At 35.2% G+C, this 19,781-nt stretch overlaps 4 protein-coding genes across 5 annotated transcripts; 2 read left to right on the forward strand and 2 right to left on the reverse strand.

The window, feature by feature from the left end:
• Positions 1 to 1,279: 1,279 nt before the first annotated feature.
• Positions 1,280 to 2,868, forward strand: LOC118046510 (protein SLOW GREEN 1, chloroplastic-like). Its single transcript, XM_035055442.2, has one exon. It carries the CDS (start codon positions 1,478 to 1,480, stop codon positions 2,480 to 2,482), a length of 1,005 nt encoding a protein of 334 aa, XP_034911333.1. The 5' UTR covers positions 1,280 to 1,477; the 3' UTR covers positions 2,483 to 2,868.
• A 2,025-nt stretch (positions 2,869 to 4,893) lies between these two features.
• On the reverse strand, positions 4,894 to 6,938 carry LOC118046509 (pentatricopeptide repeat-containing protein At1g73400, mitochondrial). Its single transcript, XM_035055441.2, has one exon. It carries the CDS (start codon positions 6,700 to 6,702, stop codon positions 5,020 to 5,022), a length of 1,683 nt encoding a protein of 560 aa, XP_034911332.1. The 5' UTR covers positions 6,703 to 6,938; the 3' UTR covers positions 4,894 to 5,019.
• Positions 6,939 to 9,005: 2,067 nt separating this feature from the next.
• On the forward strand, positions 9,006 to 11,126 carry LOC118046506 (pentatricopeptide repeat-containing protein At5g13770, chloroplastic). Of its 2 annotated transcripts, XM_035055439.2 has the most exons (2): positions 9,326 to 9,466; positions 9,667 to 11,126. In XM_035055439.2, exon 2 carries the CDS (start codon positions 9,669 to 9,671, stop codon positions 10,908 to 10,910), a length of 1,242 nt encoding a protein of 413 aa, XP_034911330.1. In that variant the 5' UTR covers positions 9,326 to 9,466; positions 9,667 to 9,668; the 3' UTR covers positions 10,911 to 11,126. The 2 variants fall into 2 exon arrangements, with proteins under 2 accessions (XP_034911329.1, XP_034911330.1); XM_035055438.2 differs by having other exon boundaries at positions 9,006 to 11,126.
• An 830-nt stretch (positions 11,127 to 11,956) lies between these two features.
• On the reverse strand, positions 11,957 to 18,595 carry LOC118046508 (plant UBX domain-containing protein 7). Its single transcript, XM_035055440.2, has 10 exons — positions 18,335 to 18,595; positions 17,770 to 17,888; positions 17,550 to 17,660; positions 17,161 to 17,356; positions 15,998 to 16,075; positions 15,833 to 15,901; positions 14,800 to 14,943; positions 14,550 to 14,649; positions 13,183 to 13,484; positions 11,957 to 12,363 (listed from the first exon to the last, which is right to left on the reverse strand). Exons 1-10 carry the CDS (start codon positions 18,434 to 18,436, stop codon positions 12,202 to 12,204), a joined length of 1,383 nt encoding a protein of 460 aa, XP_034911331.1. The 5' UTR covers positions 18,437 to 18,595; the 3' UTR covers positions 11,957 to 12,201.
• Positions 18,596 to 19,781: the final 1,186 nt, after the last annotated feature.

Raw genomic sequence — 19,781 nt, forward strand, 5'->3', positions numbered from 1 at the left:
AACACAAAATTTAATTTTCATATTGCATTTACTATTTTTCTTTAAAAATCAGAGAAATTAATTTAAAATAAAATTAATAGGGCTTAACATTTCACCATCCATCAAGACACGTTATTGTGATATGGGATAGTTAAAAGATCATCTTTCTCTTCTTAAGCAAAGCTATTTAACTAACAATTAGAAGAAAACAATCTTTTTGATGAGATTCATTTGCTATTAATATATTTGAGCATGAGCAAATCAGGTTTTTTTTTTTTATATATATTTTATACACATAGTAAAATAATTTAAATATTTTTAAAAGCAAGGAAAAAAACACCTGGAGTTCACGGGCTTTTCAGTCTTCTATCACCTTGTTGCACGATGAAATGACTACAATGATACCCAAGTTTATTTTATTATTTTTTATTATGTTTTTATAGTTATAATTGATTTGGATAATGATAATTTAGTATTTTAACAAATATAGATATCATTTTAAAAAATTAAAAGTGGCTAGCATATGCCATGTAAGTTGTCGACGAGTAGAAGTTTTTCGTGAGCTTTTTGGGTAACATAAGTAACACTTCTTGCGTGGTAAAATAGTGTCATTCACGATGGCCTTTGAAGAGTTGTGCTATTCTTTTCATGGTGTTTAATCACATGTGTACGATGGATCAACAATTAAGCTTCGATGAACTTTTTTTCTTTAATTTTTTTTTCTCTCTTCCTCATATCAAATTTCACTTTAACCTTTGCAAAAAATCAAATGAACTAATTTTTTTTAGTTGGTTCATGTGCTTGTATTAATTTTAGTTCATGTTTTTTTTATTGCTATTTATTTTATTTTTAATACTTTTTCAAGTTTATTTTGTTTTTAATTTCATTCCTCATCATTTTTTTCATTTAATTTTGATATTTAATTTGGTCCTTATTATTTGATTGTTATTTTTATTGTCTTTTATTATTTTATTTATTTATTTTTTTTTTAATTTCATTCCCTTGATGTTTTTTTTTATTTACTTTAGTGTCAAAATTGGTCTTTATTCTTTTGATTGTTATTTTTTTATTATTGTATAAATTATGGGTAATGAATTTCATCTCATTTTCTTTTTCTATTACTTAAACAATTCTTATTTCTTTTAACAAGTAATTTATAATCTTAATTTCTTTCTAGTGAGCATGGGGCCCCTGAATTTATACAATAATAATTTTCTATATCAACATAATTTGAATTTTGTAACGGCAAAGCATGAAGTTGGGAGGACATCTGTTAAGATATAACGGCGGTGATGCCTCCTGATTGGTGTTCAGGTTCAGGAGGCTCTATTCAGAAACCGAATTTCCTGCCCTCTCCCACTCCTACTCTCACCTACCATCAACACCTAAAAGTCTGCTAAAAGTCTTAAACCCTCTGCCAGTAACCTTCTCCTCTACTCAAAACCCCGAACCTCGAAAACCATCTCGCTTCAAAATCCTCCCTGTATCTCCACCAACCATGAACTTAACTCTAGCCACTTCTCTTCTCCACCTCAAAACCCCTTCTTCCTTCAACTCACCTTCGCTTCTCCATTTCACCACTGTCAAATCCCACAAATCCACTTCGATCCCTCCTCTCAAAATACCAAAAGCCTCCTCCCCCTCCTCCTCAAATGACACTTTCAAAAACCCATTAACCCAAACCCTAAAAACTCTCAGCAAAACAGCAATTTTGATCGGTGTTACAGCTTCCATGGCTGGTAAATTCCCTGCACTACCTGCAAAAGCCGAAACCCCGGCAGCCCTCACTGAACAAAACCCGACCCTCGAGGAAGAAGAGGAAGGCATAGAGAAACATCAAAACCAGAACCAAAGTGACGCATCGACTCCTTTAGAAGCATTCCTAGAATCTAATGCTGAAGCAATTGAGTCTCTAAAATCACTTCTACAACAGAAGCTTGAAAAGGGCCAAGACGACGATGCTTTAAATATTTTAAAGCACTTAGTATCTGCGCAACCGGAGGTTACTGAATGGAAGTTTTTGATGGCAAGATTGCTGAATGAAATGTGCCGGGTCCAAGACGCTCGCAATGTGTTTGAAGAAATTCTCGTTGCGAATCCCTTGTCTTTTGAGGCATTGTTCGAGAATGCACTATTAATGGAACGTAGTGGAGAAGGAGACGCGGTTATTAGGAGGTTACGAGAGGCTTTAGATATTGCAGAAGAGGAGAATAAAGTGAAAGAAGCGAGGGACGTGAGGTTGATTATGGCTCAAATACAGTTTCTGCAAAAGAATGTGGAGGAGGCGCTGGAGAGTTATCAAGAGTTGTCGAAAGAGGATCCTAAAGATTTCAGGCCTTATTTTTGTAGAGGGATGATATACAGTTTGCTTGATAGGAACGAGGAGGCAAAAGAGCAGTTTGCCAAGTATCGCGAACTTTCTCCAAAGAAGTTTGAGGTGGAGGGATATTTGAGGACCTCGTTATCAAGGATGAAGCTTTTTGGGTCGAACGAGAAGAATTGAGTTTTGGTTTTTGAAGTTTTGTGGTAATAATGATTTCGAGAATTCAGCTGCTCTCCAGATAGAGAAGGAAGACATTGGATTTTTGGGTAATCATCCTCAATTTCATTTAGTGAAGTAGGTTAAGTTATTTACTACTCGTCTAAGTTATTAGGGTTGATGTGGAAACATGGTTGGAGTTTCACCAAGGATAATTAAAAGGAATAAAGAAAAGAGGACCGAGTTTAATAGAGCTGTAACACATACATTGTTGCTACAGGAATGGTTTCGATCATTTCTTTTGAGGATTGTCTCCGTGTTAATTTTAAAAAACTACTGGCTTCACTTGCAATGCAAGCTTTCTTGCTGGCCTATCTTTCTTTTGTTTGGAATGTTATGGTCTTAACATATTCTTGAAATCAATCTTTAAATGTGGAAATAATTTTATAAAAACATTGAATAATATCTTTGCTGTGCAAATTTTCATGATTTCGTTAATGAATCGTCAATCTCCAATGACTCGAAAGTTGATGCATAATTGTAATACTTGAGATGATCCAACCTCCATGATGTGAATATAAGAGGAAGAGACTTGTCTCCACGGTTCAATATTTTTTGAACGGAACTCTTTCTAAGGCTCTGTCTTAAAGTTCTATTTCAGAGAAAATACCATTCTATAAATGGAGAGAGAGGACCCTAGGAATGGAATTTCTTCTGTTAGAACAAGGTTGGTCCGATCTTCCATTCCTCTTCAACTTTTATTATGTTTCGACAATGAATGTTGTTATTCCTCTTTTATGGTATTGCGCTGTCTATGATGTCTAATGGTGTGCATGGTTGGATATAAATACTAGAATTTTTAAAAACCAGTGCACTCTGAGATAATGTTGTGGATAGGTAGTTTTCATTTCTTTTTTGTAGCATTATGATTTGTATGCTTTTAGAGAAGTTTGCTTGGAATCATTCAGCGGGATTGGGCTGCTATTTTATGATATTGCTTTTACTTTCACGTTTTCGAGGATAACTTGTGTTCTCCATCTTGCTTTTGGAATTCTTTTCAGTTAATTAATATAATTGTCTTTATCGAGGACAAGTTTCATTTTTTGTTCTGCTTCTTCCTGGATTACTTCACTTTGATCTGAAGGGTGTTTCTGCGTGTGGCAATGAATTGTGGATTCTTTTGACTTGCTTTTTTTGCCATTGAATTTTAGAATGAACAAATGTTATGCATGTGGCTGGCTGGGTTATATATAGAGATTATTCATCTGTGTGTACTCATTCCTGCAAGCATTACACAAGAATTATGCAGTGTATGTGTCGTGCTACTTTGGGAAAAGGTTGGCTAAACGCTTTCCATTGGTTCTTTACAATGACAATGCCATGGGTGCGCTTAGACCTCCAATCTTTGGAATGGCCACACTTTGGTGGACCTTTTGGAGATTCAAGTCTGCTGGAGTTCAGTTTATAGCTGGACTATTCTTTTTTCACTATAAGCTGAACGAAAACTTTTCTCTTTTGTCTTCCACATCAGAGTTTCAGTCATTCTCTACAAATTTTGCTAATCTCTGGGATTTTACTGTTAACCAGGGATAAATATAGTCTGGTGAGATCTTGGTTGGATTTTCCATGAGAAGAGTATTTATTGGACGGTTGGCTTGGTTAAAGACGAGCATCATTGGAAGTTGGATTTGCAACTACGTTCAGGTTATTATGTCATGTTGGTGAAGGTGGAGGATGATGATGCAAGATTGAGAGCATGTAATATAATAATATTGGTAATTTTGAAGTGAAATCTCTTAATAGAGTTTCAATTTTCCATTCAAGGATCCCTACAAGGAGGGGAAAAGTTACTTCCTTGGAGAGCTATCTCGAAGACTTAAATCCCTTTCTGAAGGGTTTTATTTTATTTTATTTCGAGAGGCTGCTGGTCTGAGATTTGACTATTGATCTCCAAAAGAGGAGAAATGTGTTACGGTGTTGGTAGATTGATGCTGTTCAGGTAAATTCCAGGTTTGACTACTATGGAAGTGTGTGTTAGCATCTGAAGTTGTGGTGCAAGGCTCTGTGGTCGCGCAGCTTAGGCCTCACATAATATCATTCGTGGACTCTTTATAATCAACATGCAAATAATTTGCCCTGAATGAAATGAAGGTCAACCAAAAGATTTGTACACAGAGATTACGAGATACTGCAGTGGGTCGGGCATTGACGTTAACAATGCAAGAAAATTTAGCAAGTTCAACTGAGTTAAGAGCAATTCCTGTTCGATTGCACGATATCAAGGCGCTAAACATGGGAGATACCTGGCCATTGAAGTTCGCCATGTTTAATGGGGATGAAATGTAAAGTGACAGTTCAAGATGAAGCTACGATGACATGGACATGGACAAGGAGAGATAAAGAAGCGATATTTTACTGCATAAACTTACAGGAAAAGAGGAAAAATATGGATGGCCTTTCATTGAATAAAACATACACCATTAGATAGGGACAAAGTGATAAAGAAGCATACATGCGACAAACCATCTTATTCTGAAAGCAATGATCACTTTCATATCGTCTCACCTCCCTCTAACGCTCATGCTTTTTCTCTTTTGATTTTGTACAAAACGTCTTGCCATAGAAGGATTATGAAACGTCCTCATGTGCTCTGAGAGTCTGTGGATGGCTCGGATATTACCGATCACTGAAAGCTGCATCAGAAAAGAGTCAAACTTCTGATATGGCAATTTCATTCCCTTGTTCACGATATCTTCTATCAGAAAGCATGCATCCTCTACTTTATTGCAACCAAAAAGCCCATCGATCATCACAATATAAGTATCTACATCCTGTGCACAGCCTCTCTTATCCATCTCATACCAAGTCTCGAATGCCCCATCAGGATCACCCATCTCAAAAAACATTGAAATCAGCATATTATGAGTCTGCACACTAGGAAAGCAACCGGCTTCAATCATTCTTTCATAAAGCCTAAGTGCTTCTTCACTATTTTTATTCTCACAGAGGACCTTGAGAAAGCAGTTATAAGTAACTATATCAGGAGGATAACCTTTGTTTTCCATTTCTTGCAAAAATCTGTAAGCTTCATCAATCTTCCCAGCCGAACACATCCCTTCGATCAATTCTTTGAATGTTGAAACATCAGGGAGGCAACCGCTGTTTATCATATCCTCTAGAAGCTTAAAGCACTCGTCCATTCTATTATTCTGTACCAGAGCCCCAATCATGATTGCATAAGTTTTTGCTGTGGGCGATGACATAGTTGAACCTTTCGTTCTCATGAACTCAAAAAGTTCAGCTGCCTCGTTCACCATCCCTGCTCTGCAAAATACATCGATGGCAGTAATGTATGTGAAACTATCAGGGGTGTGACCAAGTTGGATCATTTCCTCCAAAACCTTCATTCCTCTAGTCGGATTTTTAACTCTACACCAGCCAAAAAACATTACATTATAAGTGTTAGCATCAGGCTTAACCTTGTTCTTCACCCTCTTAAACAATGCTTCAGCATCCTCAGCCAAACAACACTTGCATAAAGCATCCAACAACAAGTTAAAGGCATTGATTTCTGGCTGCGTCTTCACCCTTATCCTCCTCTTCTTGGCAAATTTCTGAACACGGGTCAGATACTTCTCTGTATAATTCCTCAAAATGGTTAACAAAACCTCAACAGGAACAACATTCTTGTTACTCCTCTTCATGTAATCAAGCATATCGCAGACTATTCGAAACTGCTTCGCCTTATATTTCGTACTAGTCAAAATATCAATCATTTCGTTATAAGCACAAGGCTCGTGGGAATAATTCTTTTGATGCCCTGCCCACATAAAGAATCTGAACGAAGTTTTTTCCTCAAAATGAAGCCTACCAAGAACTTTAAGGACCAGGTCAGTAGTCAGCTCTAACCCAAGTTGGTCAAGGGTTTTCTCCAAATTATGATCATTATGATTACAATTCGAGAAACTAGAGCTGCCCATTATAGTTTCGCAGATTTTATCAACATCACACTCTCTAGCACGATTTCTACCGCTCCTCTCGAATGTCTGTTCTAATGGGGCAACTTGAGAGCAATATGAGCACATAGGAGTAACATTAGCAGGCAAGAAAGCAAAGGGAAATGATAGGGTGGGCGAATTTAAGATTTTTGGAATAAGAGAAAACGAAGGGCTAACATTTCTGTAGAAAGACAAAGAACGGTGATTTATTTTGAAAGCAGATAAACATGCAGGAAATTTCCTCATTTTGAGGGTTTAGATTATGACTATAAGGGGACAGGTAAGAAGAGGAACCATTGCAAACTTTTGATTTCCTTGTTCAGTTTCAACAAAAAAAAAATACCGAATTGAAAGAGAAATACCAGGGGGTGAAAAACAGCGCTGGGGATGCTTCTAACCAATCACACTGTCCAGGCAATGGCCGCCCATCAGGAGCAGAGCCAGGGAGAGAGTTCAAAGCTATTATTAGCCAGAAGACTCGGCCGATGTGAATATAGAGGCGGACTTGTGCGGCGAATGACTTTGCTAATAAAATTGGGCTGGACTTGTATAGAAAAGCAGCGTCCAGCCCAAATTATTTTAAGTTCATTATTCTTGCCTTCTACGTGAGAGAAATTCATAGTAATGATTTAAATTTTATTAAAGAATTCATTTCAATCAATCAGTAATTTTAATTATGTGGGAATGGTTTATTTAAATAGAAAAAGTGTAGCATGAAAGGAGTTTGAGATCGTCAAAAAAGTAATTTGAAGTATAATTTCAGTATTCCTGTCTTAAATGGATTGAGATATCAAGTATTCTTGAGGATAATAATAAATACTAGAAAGTATTCCAAACTAGCACAATACGATATATAGATAGGAGGATTACAGTGAATAATAATAATAATAATAATAATAGGAGGAGGAGGATTACACTGAGTATTCAGTAATCTATTCATTTTTTTTCACTTTTATCTACATTTATTTTTAAACTATACCTTAACCATTGCATATCAAAGTTAGTAAGTGTGGTGGCTAGCATGTTTGTATTAAATTAGTTTTGGTGCTCGCGCTTCAGTATAAGGTTGTATTATTTTTTCTCATAAAACAAAATGTTCAAGTGCATAAGCATGTATTTTTTTTATAAAAAAAAATTATGACTCGGATTTTAGGCTCAATTAGGTTAAATAATTTGATTTATTTTAATTATATTATAAAAAAATAAATAATGATATTAGATGGATTAAATATCTTAAGAAAAAATTATAATAACTTGGAAAAAAATATTTTTTCAAAAAACAAATATGACTCAATTTAACAAAATAAATACGGAATGATAAAACAAAGTTGCAGTATAAAATATATTTTATATTTTACTGAAGTATGAGATTAAAAAGAAAAATTCATTTAGAAAAAAGAGCTAAAAAAATTGAAAAAAACAAGAATAAAAATTAATAGACTAGATAAATTTTATATTTGATTGAAGATTGGAATTAAAAAGAAAAATAAACTTAGCAAAAAAATCCTAAAAAAAAATAAAGGTTAATGGAAATTGAAAACAAATAAATTTTTTTATAAAAAATAAAAAAAAATTAAAATTCAAAAGAATCAGGAATAAATAAGAAAATATAATATATGACAAATTAAGATTTTAGAATGATTGAAAATAAATAAAATATTTATAAAAGAATCAAGAACAAAAACTAGAAATTAAAAAAAATAATAACTGAATTTAAAATATCAAGAATAAAAAAAGACAAAACTGTCAATGTTTTGGAAGAGAAGAGAAAATAAAGGGAAAAAAATTGTCTAATCAGCGACAAAATAACCATCCAATATTAAAATGAGCCATCTCAAAAAGTAGAGGACGTAACAATGCTTCAAAAGACACATGGTGAGAGGATATTTTTTTATTATTATTATTGAAGGTGTAACACACATCATTCAAAGGATATGTTTCTCACATGTTGGCACGTGTATGTGCTTTTTTTATTTTTATTTATTTTATTTATGAAAAAATTTGATAGCCCTAAGATAATAGTAAAAAGCCTTTTTGGAAAAAACAAAAAACCCCTTGAAAGCTAATTTTAATTTTTTTATATTTTCATTGTTTAACTGGAATTTTGAAAAAGAAAATTTCTTTTGATTAATTTGATAATAACTAATGCTCTTTATAAAAAAATCTTTAATGTCAATTTTTTAACGTGAAGTATAAAGTCATTATTATACTATTGCAATGAATTCTCTGAATCTAGAGTCAGTGTTCTCTCCTCGGCTCTTGTTAATATCACAAAATGCAATGCTTAAAGTGTCCAATTTTACTTATTTATGAACAAGGCGACAGGGAACAAAAATTGGAGGGCCCAACCCCAAGCATAGCGGTAGCATGCCAGCACTTTGGAATGTCTAAAGTAAGACTTGAATTTGGACTTACGCAACGTGGCTACTCTTAGAGCACGTTATCTTTTATATCCGCAATCTTCCACGTGGCACGTCTTTAGTGGCTCGCACGATCCGGAAATGGACGAGAAAAAATCCACCGGAGGATAACGCGAGTTCCAGATGGGGAATGGAGAATCTAAATTATAATTTATCATTCATGGCCCTCAACAGTCCAAGACCTCATTTCCAATGGCCATTTCCAGTTCTCCAGACTGGTCAGCACCTTCCATTAACTCTTGCAGAAAGCCCCACAAGATTATCTTCCCTCAAACATGCAAAACCCTTCACCTTTTCCCTCTCCCGTGCTTCAATATTCCTGTTTGTCACGTGAATTCTTCCTCTAGCTGTCCATCCCCTATCCTAGAAGAAGAGCCGATATCCACGAATTTTCCTGTCACCCAACTGGACTTGAAACTTGAAGATACCCAAAGCTATCCAATTCCAGATCATCCAGACAAGTTAAATGATTTTTTATGTGGGGTTCTTCAAGATCCCAATTCTGAAGAACTAGCATACGAGTACTATAAGAAAGCAAAAGAAAAGCCAGAATTTAGGCCACAAAGACCAGTGCTAAAGCTTCTAATAAGGTACTTGATTCAATCAGATAAATGGGGTTTGGTTTTGTCGGTGGCTGATGACTTTAAAAAATACAATGTGTTCCCAGATAGTTTTACTTTTTCAACTCTGGTTAGTAGTTGCATTAGAGCTAGAAGATTCAAGATTGTAGAGAATTTACTTGAAAATTTTAAATCTGATAGTAAAATTGCTGTTTTGGCTTTTGATTCAGCAATGAAAGGGTATAATAAGCTACATATGTATGGTAGCACAATCTCTGTACACGAAAAGATGATATTAGCAGGCATTCCTTTGGATTCTAGGTGTTATTGTCAGATAATGAAGGCCTATTATAAATTAGGTGACGCAGAGAAAGTTGTTGCATTGTTTAAGGAGTTTGAAAGTAGAAAGCTGGATTCAAAACCAATGATTTTAAGACAAATATACAAGATATTATGTTTGTCATTGGGGAGATCAGGCCAAGCTTTTCAAGCTCTTGAATACTCTAGAGACATGAGAAAGAAAGGGATTTTGGAGGACTCTTCAATTTACTCTTCCTTAATCTGTTCATTTGCAAATATTCGAGAAGTAGAGGTCGCCGAAGAGCTGTTCAAAGAAGCTCAAGAGAAGAGAATGTTAAGGGATCCTGAAATTGTTTTGAGGCTTGTTTTGATGTATATAGAAGAAGGGAAAATGGAGAAGACAATTGAGATTGTCAAGGTAATGAAGGGTACTGCTAATCTGAAGGTGTCTGATTGCATTTTCTGTGCAATTGTCAATGGCTTTTCCAAAAGGAGAGGGTTCAGTGCAGCTGTTAAGGTGTATGAGGAGTTGAAATATGATGGTTGTGAGCCAGGACAAGTGACATATGCTTGTGCAATAAATGCCTATTGCCGAGCTGGGCTTTATTCTAAAGCTGAAATGGTGTTTTCTGAGATGGAGGAAAAGGGGTTTGACAAATGTGTTGTGGCATACTCTAGCATGATCTCAATGTATGGGAAGACCGGTAGGGCAAGAGATGCAATGAGGCTTGTAGCAAAGATGAAACTAAAAGGTTGTGAGCCAAATGTATGGATATACAATTCTTTGTTGGACATGCATGGGAGAGCCAAGAATTTAAGGCAGGTGGAGAAGCTATGGAAGGAAATGAAGAGAAGGAAAGTGACACCAGATAAAGTGACTTACAGCAGTGTTATAAGTGCTTATAACAAGTCCAAGGAGTACGAGATGTGCGTGAGGTACTACCATGAGTACAGGTTTAATGGAGGTGTGATTGACGGGGCAATGGCAGGAATTATGGCTGGAGTTTTCTCCAAAATTAGTCGGATTGATGAGTTGGTGAAGCTTTTAAGGGACATGAAATCTGAAGGAACACCAATAGACGAGAGGCTTCATAGATCCGCTACGAATGCATTGAGGGATGCTGGACTGGATATCCAAGCCAAATGGTTGCAAGACAGCTTTGAGGCAAAGTAACATAGATTATGCGATTGATTACACTTGTATTTCTTCTCTTTTTTTGGGTTATTCTTTGCACTCATTGCTAAGGCAATATTCATGGTAGGTGACAAATGTACATTTTTTTTTGTTTTTTTTTCCCCTTTTTTCTTGAACAAGTATAATGATCTAATTAAGTTTACGTAACGGGATCGAGAATGAAATCCAATGCAATGTAATTGTTTTTTTTTTTTTTTTTCATAAATAATTGATGCAACTTTTGTTCTTTGAAAAACTCATTTATAATTAATCCAACTTTTGTGCTTTAAGAAACTCATTGGCCAGTTTTTTGTATCCTTTAGGATATCACGTCAAAACTACAAGTCTTGTAAAAGTAAGTCTTTAATAAATGTACAGGAACTAGATCAAATAATTTTTTTTATACCAAAGTTAAGATTTCTCCACTATCAAACTCGTTTAAACTTGTTTTTCCTTGTTTTGATCATCTCAAGTCTCCGCAGTTGGAGTATCCTTTTGGAGACCTTTTAAACTTGCTGCTGCAATATTTTTGGTATTTCCTTGTTAGGAAGGTAATTCCGTTGCATTAATCTTTCCATGCGATCACCACTACAAAATCTAATATAGGCAATATGCACATCGTGTTTGTAATCAAACATTACATGTAAAAAAAAGTAATCAAACACCAAAGCTCTTGAAAGGATTTTCAGATATCACTAAACTGGGATTTTGCGTTCCCCTCATCCAAGGCAGAAATAAAGCTAAACAAGGATTCCAAGCTCGTTAAAGGATGATCCTCTGTAGTAGCTATACTCGACAAGAATTGAAAAACAATGAACAAACCAGAAAGAAAAAGAGCTGATAGCTCCAAAGGTATATTAGCAACTCAAATCACGTTGCTATCCCGGGAAATCATAGGTACTAACATGAACAGGTTTGTGATTTTGTTTCGCACAATCAGCCAGTTCCTAGATCTCTCGCTGCAGGATAAAACGAAATCCAGAAATTTGTCTTCTCTCCCTGGTTTATGTTTGTGATTTATTTCCTAGTCAAAACTTCACGGGTCGTGCATTGAATTGCATCTTTCCATCAAATATTAAATATCTCTCTGCAGAAGCCACAAGAGCAGCAGTCGCATTACACACTGTAAATTCTTGTCCCATACATAACAGTACGTACCAGTAAATAAAGTTCAATAGAACTTGATGGCTTCAAAACGACAACTTTCCAGACAGGTCAAAGGGAATAAACATGCATGAAACTCCCAACCAAAAGTCTTGAAAGCAGGAATCCAAGTTGCTGAAGTTTGATTTCACTCCCATGCAACTGAGATCATAGAGTTGGCCAACCCCGAGTCCCCAAAGGTCATTGTACTATCATAATCCAGACGCTTTGCTCCTGGAATTGCCTCTTTCAAACAAAACAGCTTTGTCCCAGCTTCTTCTAGTTGAGAATAGCAGAACGACCATAGCAGCTGAAGAGGAAAAACCCAACTCAAAAACTTAAAGAATTAAATTATTGATCTCATTTTACGAAATGAAATCAAATAACTTGATCTACAAATATCTCTCAATTTTTCCAGTTTTTTTTTAGTTATTGTTAATGGTTTTTTTTTTTGTTCCTTACATTGATAATTTTTTATTTATTTGATTAAATACTTGCATAAACTTTTCAATTTATACTTTTCATATAAAAAAACATATTGACATAGCCTAAATACCCAACTGTTTTTTTTTTTTTTTTTTAAATTACAACCTACGGCGAAGAGGGGGTCAAATAGCTAGTATATAATATACCATGAGGTGGAGAATGGAAGACCTTGTTTTCATCTTTTTTTTGAGCCTACATTCTATTTTCCTTTAAAATGAAATCCAGTTTGGATAGATTTATGCCAGGTCACACAAACCTAATTGAGTCAATGGAGCTTAGTTCGGTTCCAAGTCTAATTGATGACCTGATTGAGTCAAATGAGTATAGTTGGGTTCCAGGTCTAATTGAAGACCTGGCCAATTCAACACAACGCACTCGTCTAACCAATAGAGATAGGCTGGCTAGTAACACCAAAATAGTCTAGTTCCAGGTAATTGCGATTCAAAATAATAAAGGCAATTAGGAAGTGTGCTTTAGGTCTAATCAAGAATAAGTCAATTGCAAAAAAAATTGCAGTATGCCATAGCTTTAGGCAAGAGTTGTTTTTGCTAGACCAACTGCTACATAAGCATATAGATAAGAGCAGATAACGGATAAAAAGACAAAATGGGTAGCCAAAATACAAATAAAATAAGGTTCTCACCCGTATTGGATCAGTTTTTAGGAAATTTCTTTGGACTCTGCGTCCATCAGGAAGACGAATTCCAACCCTGCAAAGGAGGCTCTTGTCGCCGCTGGGTTCTTCAGGCAGAGGTGGATATGTTGGCGTCCTAGTCGAACATTTTTCTTCTCCCTTAGCAGTACTAGTGTCATATTTGTCGTTAGAAGCAATATCTTTTTTGTTAGAAGCAATCACACTGGAGTCTTTCATGCTCTCCATAGAAGCAGCTAATGCCCGTAGCACTTCCTCATCTTCTTCTTTAGTTTCATAAGCAGACACTAGAGCTGAAAATTTTGTATAGTTATAAGCAGAGCAACAGGCACAATGAACCAACCGTCATAAAGCGGATGAAGGATCACAACACAGCCACAGCAGCACACCTCCAAACACATGCACAAATTGAGAAACAAGCACACAATACACACACAAATGCATGCACTCGCACATACCCCGTAACATTTAAAGATAGAAGAAAAAAATGATATCTTAATTAAATAAATACATAAAAGAAAGAAAAGATGAAAACTCATTTCTCCTCAAACTTAAAATTCTAGAATCTATTGAGTTTTTTTGTCAATAAAAACTCAAGTTCTGAAATGAATTTACACCAAATGTTAAGGTATCATAAATTTCTATGAATATTATTACATCCAATAAATCCATTCAATTGCCTAGACATGTTTGATTACTTCTGTCCTTAAAGCTTGCATGAAATAAGCGACAATACAAACATTGGATCAGGAAGCAGCTTGAGCCTTGAGAAACATTGGAGCATTAAGATTGAACCGCATAAAATGCATTAGTTTGAGAAAAATCCAGTGAAGCGCACACATTTATATTTAACTTGTAGTGGAACTTGTAGTGGAACGTAAAAAGAAATATTCATCCACTGCATTTGGGTGATTAGCAACAAAAATCAAAATGTGAAGAACTAGACCAAGATGCACTCGTGCAGCCTGAATTCTCAAATACAAATTTTAGCTACCCAAAACACCATTTTATGAGAGAAGGTTCCTTTTTACAAAAGCATTGAGCTTAGTTATAAACTCTACTTCAAATCTTTGTTTTTTATATCACATGCCATGAAATTAGATTATAACTCACATCCTATCACTTCCACCACAGCTCGTTATCATCAAACACACTACCATTGGTCATTCAACAATTATCACAATAGTTAATTTCACCAAGGACATTGCAGTTAAATACTAAGATTTATCAAATATTGGAAATGGAACACTATGGATGGTACAAGAATTAGTTTTCATGTATAAGATAACTCATCTACAATTATCCCATTTCAACTAATTTAACATCACATATTTAAGAACGTAGCATGCAAAACTGACCTTTGCTTTTTGGTGGAGTCAGAGTACTACCCCTTTGACGTTTATGAGATAGGGTTTTGTGATGATCCCTTGGACCGCCATCCATAAATGGTACTAGATCCTATAAGGTTGAACATATGTCTCCTTATATCAGCAAAGCAACAAATTGAAAGTAGGATTAAATTTTAAAGTGCGAAGTTCCATGCTTCCATCAACAATTTTTCTACAGGACAGAGCAGAGAAAGTATAAAAATACACACAAAGCACGCACCTCTAGCAAACTCTCAGGCTGCACCATTCCAACCCATGAGTGCATCTTTTGTCCTGTGATTGGGTCTATTATAAGGACTACTGGTATAGAATCCAATTTGTAATAAGTGCAAACTTTCCGTCCCTCACTTGTATCATCATATACCTGTGTCGATGAACCATAATGAAAAAGATGAGTGCTAACCATCAATCTAGATTTTAATAGAATAAAAGAAAATGATTCATATTTCCAAATATTGTGACTCGACATCAATATATACTGTAACTGATGAAAAACAGAATACTAGTACCTATTGCAACACTTGTACATGAGACATTAGTGGAATTTCATCAAGTGCTTCATGCAAAGTACTCAATAATTCTATTTCTACGTTCATCGCTAAATGTCTTTCCTTTTATGAATCCTTTCATTAATCAAATATCATTTGAGATAGAAGGAATGCAAGGATCATCATCTGTTAAACAGTCCTACCTTAAATCAGAGTGGTGAATTTTAACCTTCACATAATTTCATGTTAGGAATGAAATTAGGTTTGATTTATGAAATCATCAACGTCATATTTTAATGATTCCGAAGAATTCATATATCCTGACAATAACATATATCACATCAATACCTGAGAACACGCTTCTTTTCCTTTTCCTGTTACCTTGGATCAATTTAATCAATAGTATTTCCCTTCTAACAGGGTCTTCTTAGGGAATAGCTTGCCCTCACTTTCCTTCCTCCTAATAATCTAATAACTCAAAACACACATGCACACAGACATAGAGAAGGAGGGAGGGAGGGGAGTCAGCAAAATCAACAAGGCAGATGCCTCCTATCAATGGAATCTAATAAGTTGGATAATACATCTTTTTGCAATCACATGGACAGGCGCATGATAAAGATATAGTTGAATTTTTAAATCAATTTCAGTCATGGTTTTAGTAAATGTTATTGTGTCATGGCAGTTATACACACAGGGATAATTTCATAGCACTGGGAAAGAAATTGTTTTTGGCACTTGAGCCCGTTAAAGCATGATACTCACCTGCCAAAAGATAAAATTAGTACTGATTGTTTGAGCAACAGCTTCATTTGCCCATGTATCCCGGTTTAACTTCAGAAGACAATATTTACAGCATCAAAAGCAAGATTCAAGATTAAACATAATGGAACATTTCTTATGCAGGTTGCAGAATTACTCAAAAGCTACCATATGTGAGCTGAACTCCTTTGTGGATTGCAAGTTCACTAGAAGCCATTTGTCCTGAACAGAAGCAGCTCCTTTTGCCTGGATCTCAAAATAACAGAATTTCCAATCAAATAGTAAAACAACAAATGATATGAGATAAAACATTCACATGTATTAAGGTTGCAGATCAAAAATTGATATGGAACCAGATAGACAAGAATCCAAGGCCAAATTAACGCCACCAATGAGGATCACACAAGACATACAGGCACAAACCAGTTAGCACTTAATACTTGGTCATTCTCCAACTACAGCAATGGCTGATCCAACGCAATCTTCACTACAAACAGGTCTTCCTCTTGGCCTACAGTTCAAGAAATGGAAAGAAACCATCCAGGGAAAACCAGAGAAAGTTCTTATAAAAAGAAATTGCTAAGATTCCCACCACGAACACCATATTGCTTTCACCATCTAGATAAGTGGCAAACCGTCATATATAATCTGCAAAGTATTCATTTATTTTCTTGATGGAAAAGATAATATTCCTGTTTATCCTCTCTCTTTACTTCCCTTGTTTTCCATCCCAAACTTCAATAAAATGTCAAGGAAGTTCATTGCGCATAAAGTTACAGCTTAAAAAGATGACCAATTGTGAGCATAAAGTTCTAGTGTGATATACCTTAAACTTTGTGCTTTGGTGTATAAAGGTCAGAGTTGTTCCAATCATAGTGAAGTGAAGCTTCCACTTGTATTAAATGTATTTCTTAATAAAATCTAAGTTTTCTTAATTTTAAACTACAGAGATACAGGAAGACTTATAAAGAGATCATTAGGGATTCAGATACCTATCAGACTATTATGATGAATTTGTTTAAACTCAAAATAAATTCAAATCAAGAAACAAAAATCTTAACTCCTAAAAAGAAAAATAAAAGGACTTCTAAGTCCAAAACTAAAGAAAATGTAAAATCGACTTATAATCTAGTTTCTTAGTCCCTTGATTGCAAAGTACAGAAAAAATGCACTTGGCTGCAGCATTTGTTGCAACAAAATCATACGAAATCCCTGATACTTCAACACAAACAGCACCATGTAAGCCAGCACAATTAACTAGCTATTAAAACTAAATGATAAATAATTTCACTTAAATCATGAAGCAAAAGACTCAAAGACAATCCCTTCACCTTTTCAAATGATCCATGGAACATCAGATGAAAAGGAGGTCGATATAAAGAAGCAAGATTGTCTCGACTGTTATCTGTCGTGGATGTAGAACCTTGATCTGATTCCCACACACCAGGATGTTTCATTTCCTCATCAAAGTTGCGGAATGCAATCAATGAACTGGCTTCATGTGGCGGGTATCCTGTCCTTGATGCTCTAGATTTTGTGAACAACAAGTAGCCATTACAAGAAAAAAGAAATAATTCCAGATGAAATAAACAGAAACTGAAAGACAAGGGGGGCAGTGAGCATGTTTATTGGCATTTAAATAACATGCTCCAAATTACTAAGGAGTGCAGCTAAAGAAGCTTAGAGAAACACAACATGTGGACATACATAGATAACATACCCATATAACATTGCATCATCATAAAGGGTATCCCTCACAACAGGTAAAGGAGCACGTACTTCTTCTCCGTCACTTTGTCCAACCTTTTCATTTTCCAAGTCCTTCAATCCACTGAATTAATTTGTCACCGCCAAATCAATATTAAAGTAAAAAGAAATGAAAGAAATGAAACAACTAGATTCCTAAACACGTCAGAAAATAAAGCATGCCCCTGACATGCCTTTCAAGTACTTCCGGCCAGGTTTCAGTTGGCGGAGGATGTGAAGCAGATGCAACAGCCCCACCTTCATTGCCTACATAGAACAACTGAATAGCATCTTCAAGCTTCCAGCTTGTGGCCTGTTCCACCCCCAATATTCCACCAACAATCAAATTTAATATAAGAACAACACTTCACATCCAAGATTGTATAGCAGCATTAATATTCAGACCATGGCGTGATTTAAAATGATTTAGTTATAAAATCCCCCAATGCAGAAAACTGGACAACTAAAACCAGTCGAACAACTTGTTAAAGTAGGTCAGCACAAGCTCTAAATCATCAAAGTTACAAAGTTTGAGCATCAAAAAACATGCTTTTGCTGTTCCGAATGAATGGCAGCAAAAACCACTCCATTCTTAATATATATACATACATATATATACATATATATGTATGTATGTATGTTTTAACCTTAACCAGAACGCACTGCTTGTTAAGCTAAATATATATATATATTAAAAAAAAAATCACAGATTCAGTCTACAGCTAAAAAAGTAAGGGAGAGATGTAATTGATGGAAAACCTGCAAGAACTGACGGGCAGTCTCGGCAGTTTGGCCAGCGGCGATCTCGAGGAAGGAAGACACCATACTCTGCTCATCATTCTCAGATAACATTCTCTCCATTCACATTACCAATCCAAAACCCTAATTAGATTAATCAATCACATAGACAGAGAAGGAATTAATCTCCAGTGATCTTCAAGCTTCCATTCAGTTATAGAGAGGGGGGGGTAGCAGGGGAAGGAGAATGCGAGAGGGTTTCTTCAAGTGTTTTAGTATTGTTTCACTTACTATTATTTATGTTTTTTTATACAATCCGATTATATTTTGGAATTTATGAAGTAGTTGTTGAAAATACTCTTCTGTCCCTCCGAAATCCGGATGCTCCTGGCTCCCGGGATACGTGGGGGTATTTGTGTAATTCTAGTTAGGAAACTGGATATTATATTTCTTAAAAGAGAGAAGGAATTTTGATGATAGTTGAAAATTGTGTGAGGCTTTACTCCGTTAGATAAATCATCATCAGGATGGAGAAAAGCCCAAGAAGTTTAGGGCCGTTATTTTGCCTGCTTGTAAAGCGACTGGGCTGAGCTCTATCACCAGTCTCGAGTCCTCGATCCATGACCAGCTCTAGCTGGTCTCCATGTCTTCACCTAATTTGGAATTTTCGTGAGAGGCCCCGGTCCGTAGAGGGCGGGTCTAGCAAATTTCTCAAGGAGACACGTTTTTTTTAAAATTGTTTTGATAATTATCGTGGTAAAAAAAAAGTAACTGCAAAGCATTTTATTTAACCTAGAGTGAATGAGGCACCAGGGAAATTGTAACCATGTCCATCCAAAAAAACTAGAGCATGCCTGTGCGAAATTAAAAATTGAGCGTAGGAGTTTGATTACGGCTAGAAGCATCGTAAAATTAATAAGGTTATTTTACCATACTCGAAAATGATTGCCATAAATCAAGTTTCTTTTTGTATTCAAAACATTTTCAGGGTACTTAGTTCATTTCTTAAAAAATATTATCGTATTTTTTTTTTTTAACATTTTAGGCTTTTTTTTGAGAGTATTATAATAGTTGTGATTTAAATTGTTTTTTGTTAAAAAATATATTTAAATAATATTTTTTTTATTTTTTTAAATTATTTTTAAAATCAACAATATTAAAAAAAATTTAAAAATATAAAAAAAATTAAATTTTTTAAAAAATACAAATTTAATATTTATTTTATTGAATCGCAGGAAGTCTTGAGAAAAAGGACCCCCACGCACAGTACTGATAAATCTGCAGGATATTGTCATTTCAATTGCAATATTAACTTGGGGGGTGAGAAAAAAATATATTAAGGTGGGACAGGACTTTGGGTTTTATGTTGTGTTGATTTTTCTTCAAGCTCATCATTCTCCTCTCTTCTCCTTTCCTTGCATCCAAACATTTGATCCCACCAGCATACATTTTATTTGTTTTTTGTTCA

Source organism: Populus alba, chromosome 10, assembly GCF_005239225.2.
Source record: "Populus alba chromosome 10, ASM523922v2, whole genome shotgun sequence".
Lineage (NCBI taxonomy): Eukaryota > Viridiplantae > Streptophyta > Magnoliopsida > Malpighiales > Salicaceae > Populus > Populus alba.

Bases quoted from the DNA above. Each gene is read 5' to 3' on its own strand.
- LOC118046510 (XM_035055442.2), top strand. From the start codon at position 1,478: ATGAACTTAACTCTAGCCACTTCTCTTCTCCACCTCAAAACCCCTTCT.
- LOC118046509 (XM_035055441.2), bottom strand. From the start codon at position 6,702: ATGAGGAAATTTCCTGCATGTTTATCTGCTTTCAAAATAAATCACCGT.
- LOC118046506 (XM_035055438.2), top strand. From the start codon at position 9,069: ATGGCCATTTCCAGTTCTCCAGACTGGTCAGCACCTTCCATTAACTCT.
- LOC118046508 (XM_035055440.2), bottom strand. From the start codon at position 18,436: ATGGAGAGAATGTTATCTGAGAATGATGAGCAGAGTATGGTGTCTTCC. The intron at 17,357-17,549 runs GTATGTTATCTA...CACAAAATCTAG, and splicing joins GATGATGCAATGTTATATGG to AGCATCAAGGACAGGATACC. The intron at 14,944-15,832 runs GTGAGTATCATG...TCATCGACACAG, and splicing joins CTAATTTTATCTTTTGGCAG to GTATATGATGATACAAGTGA.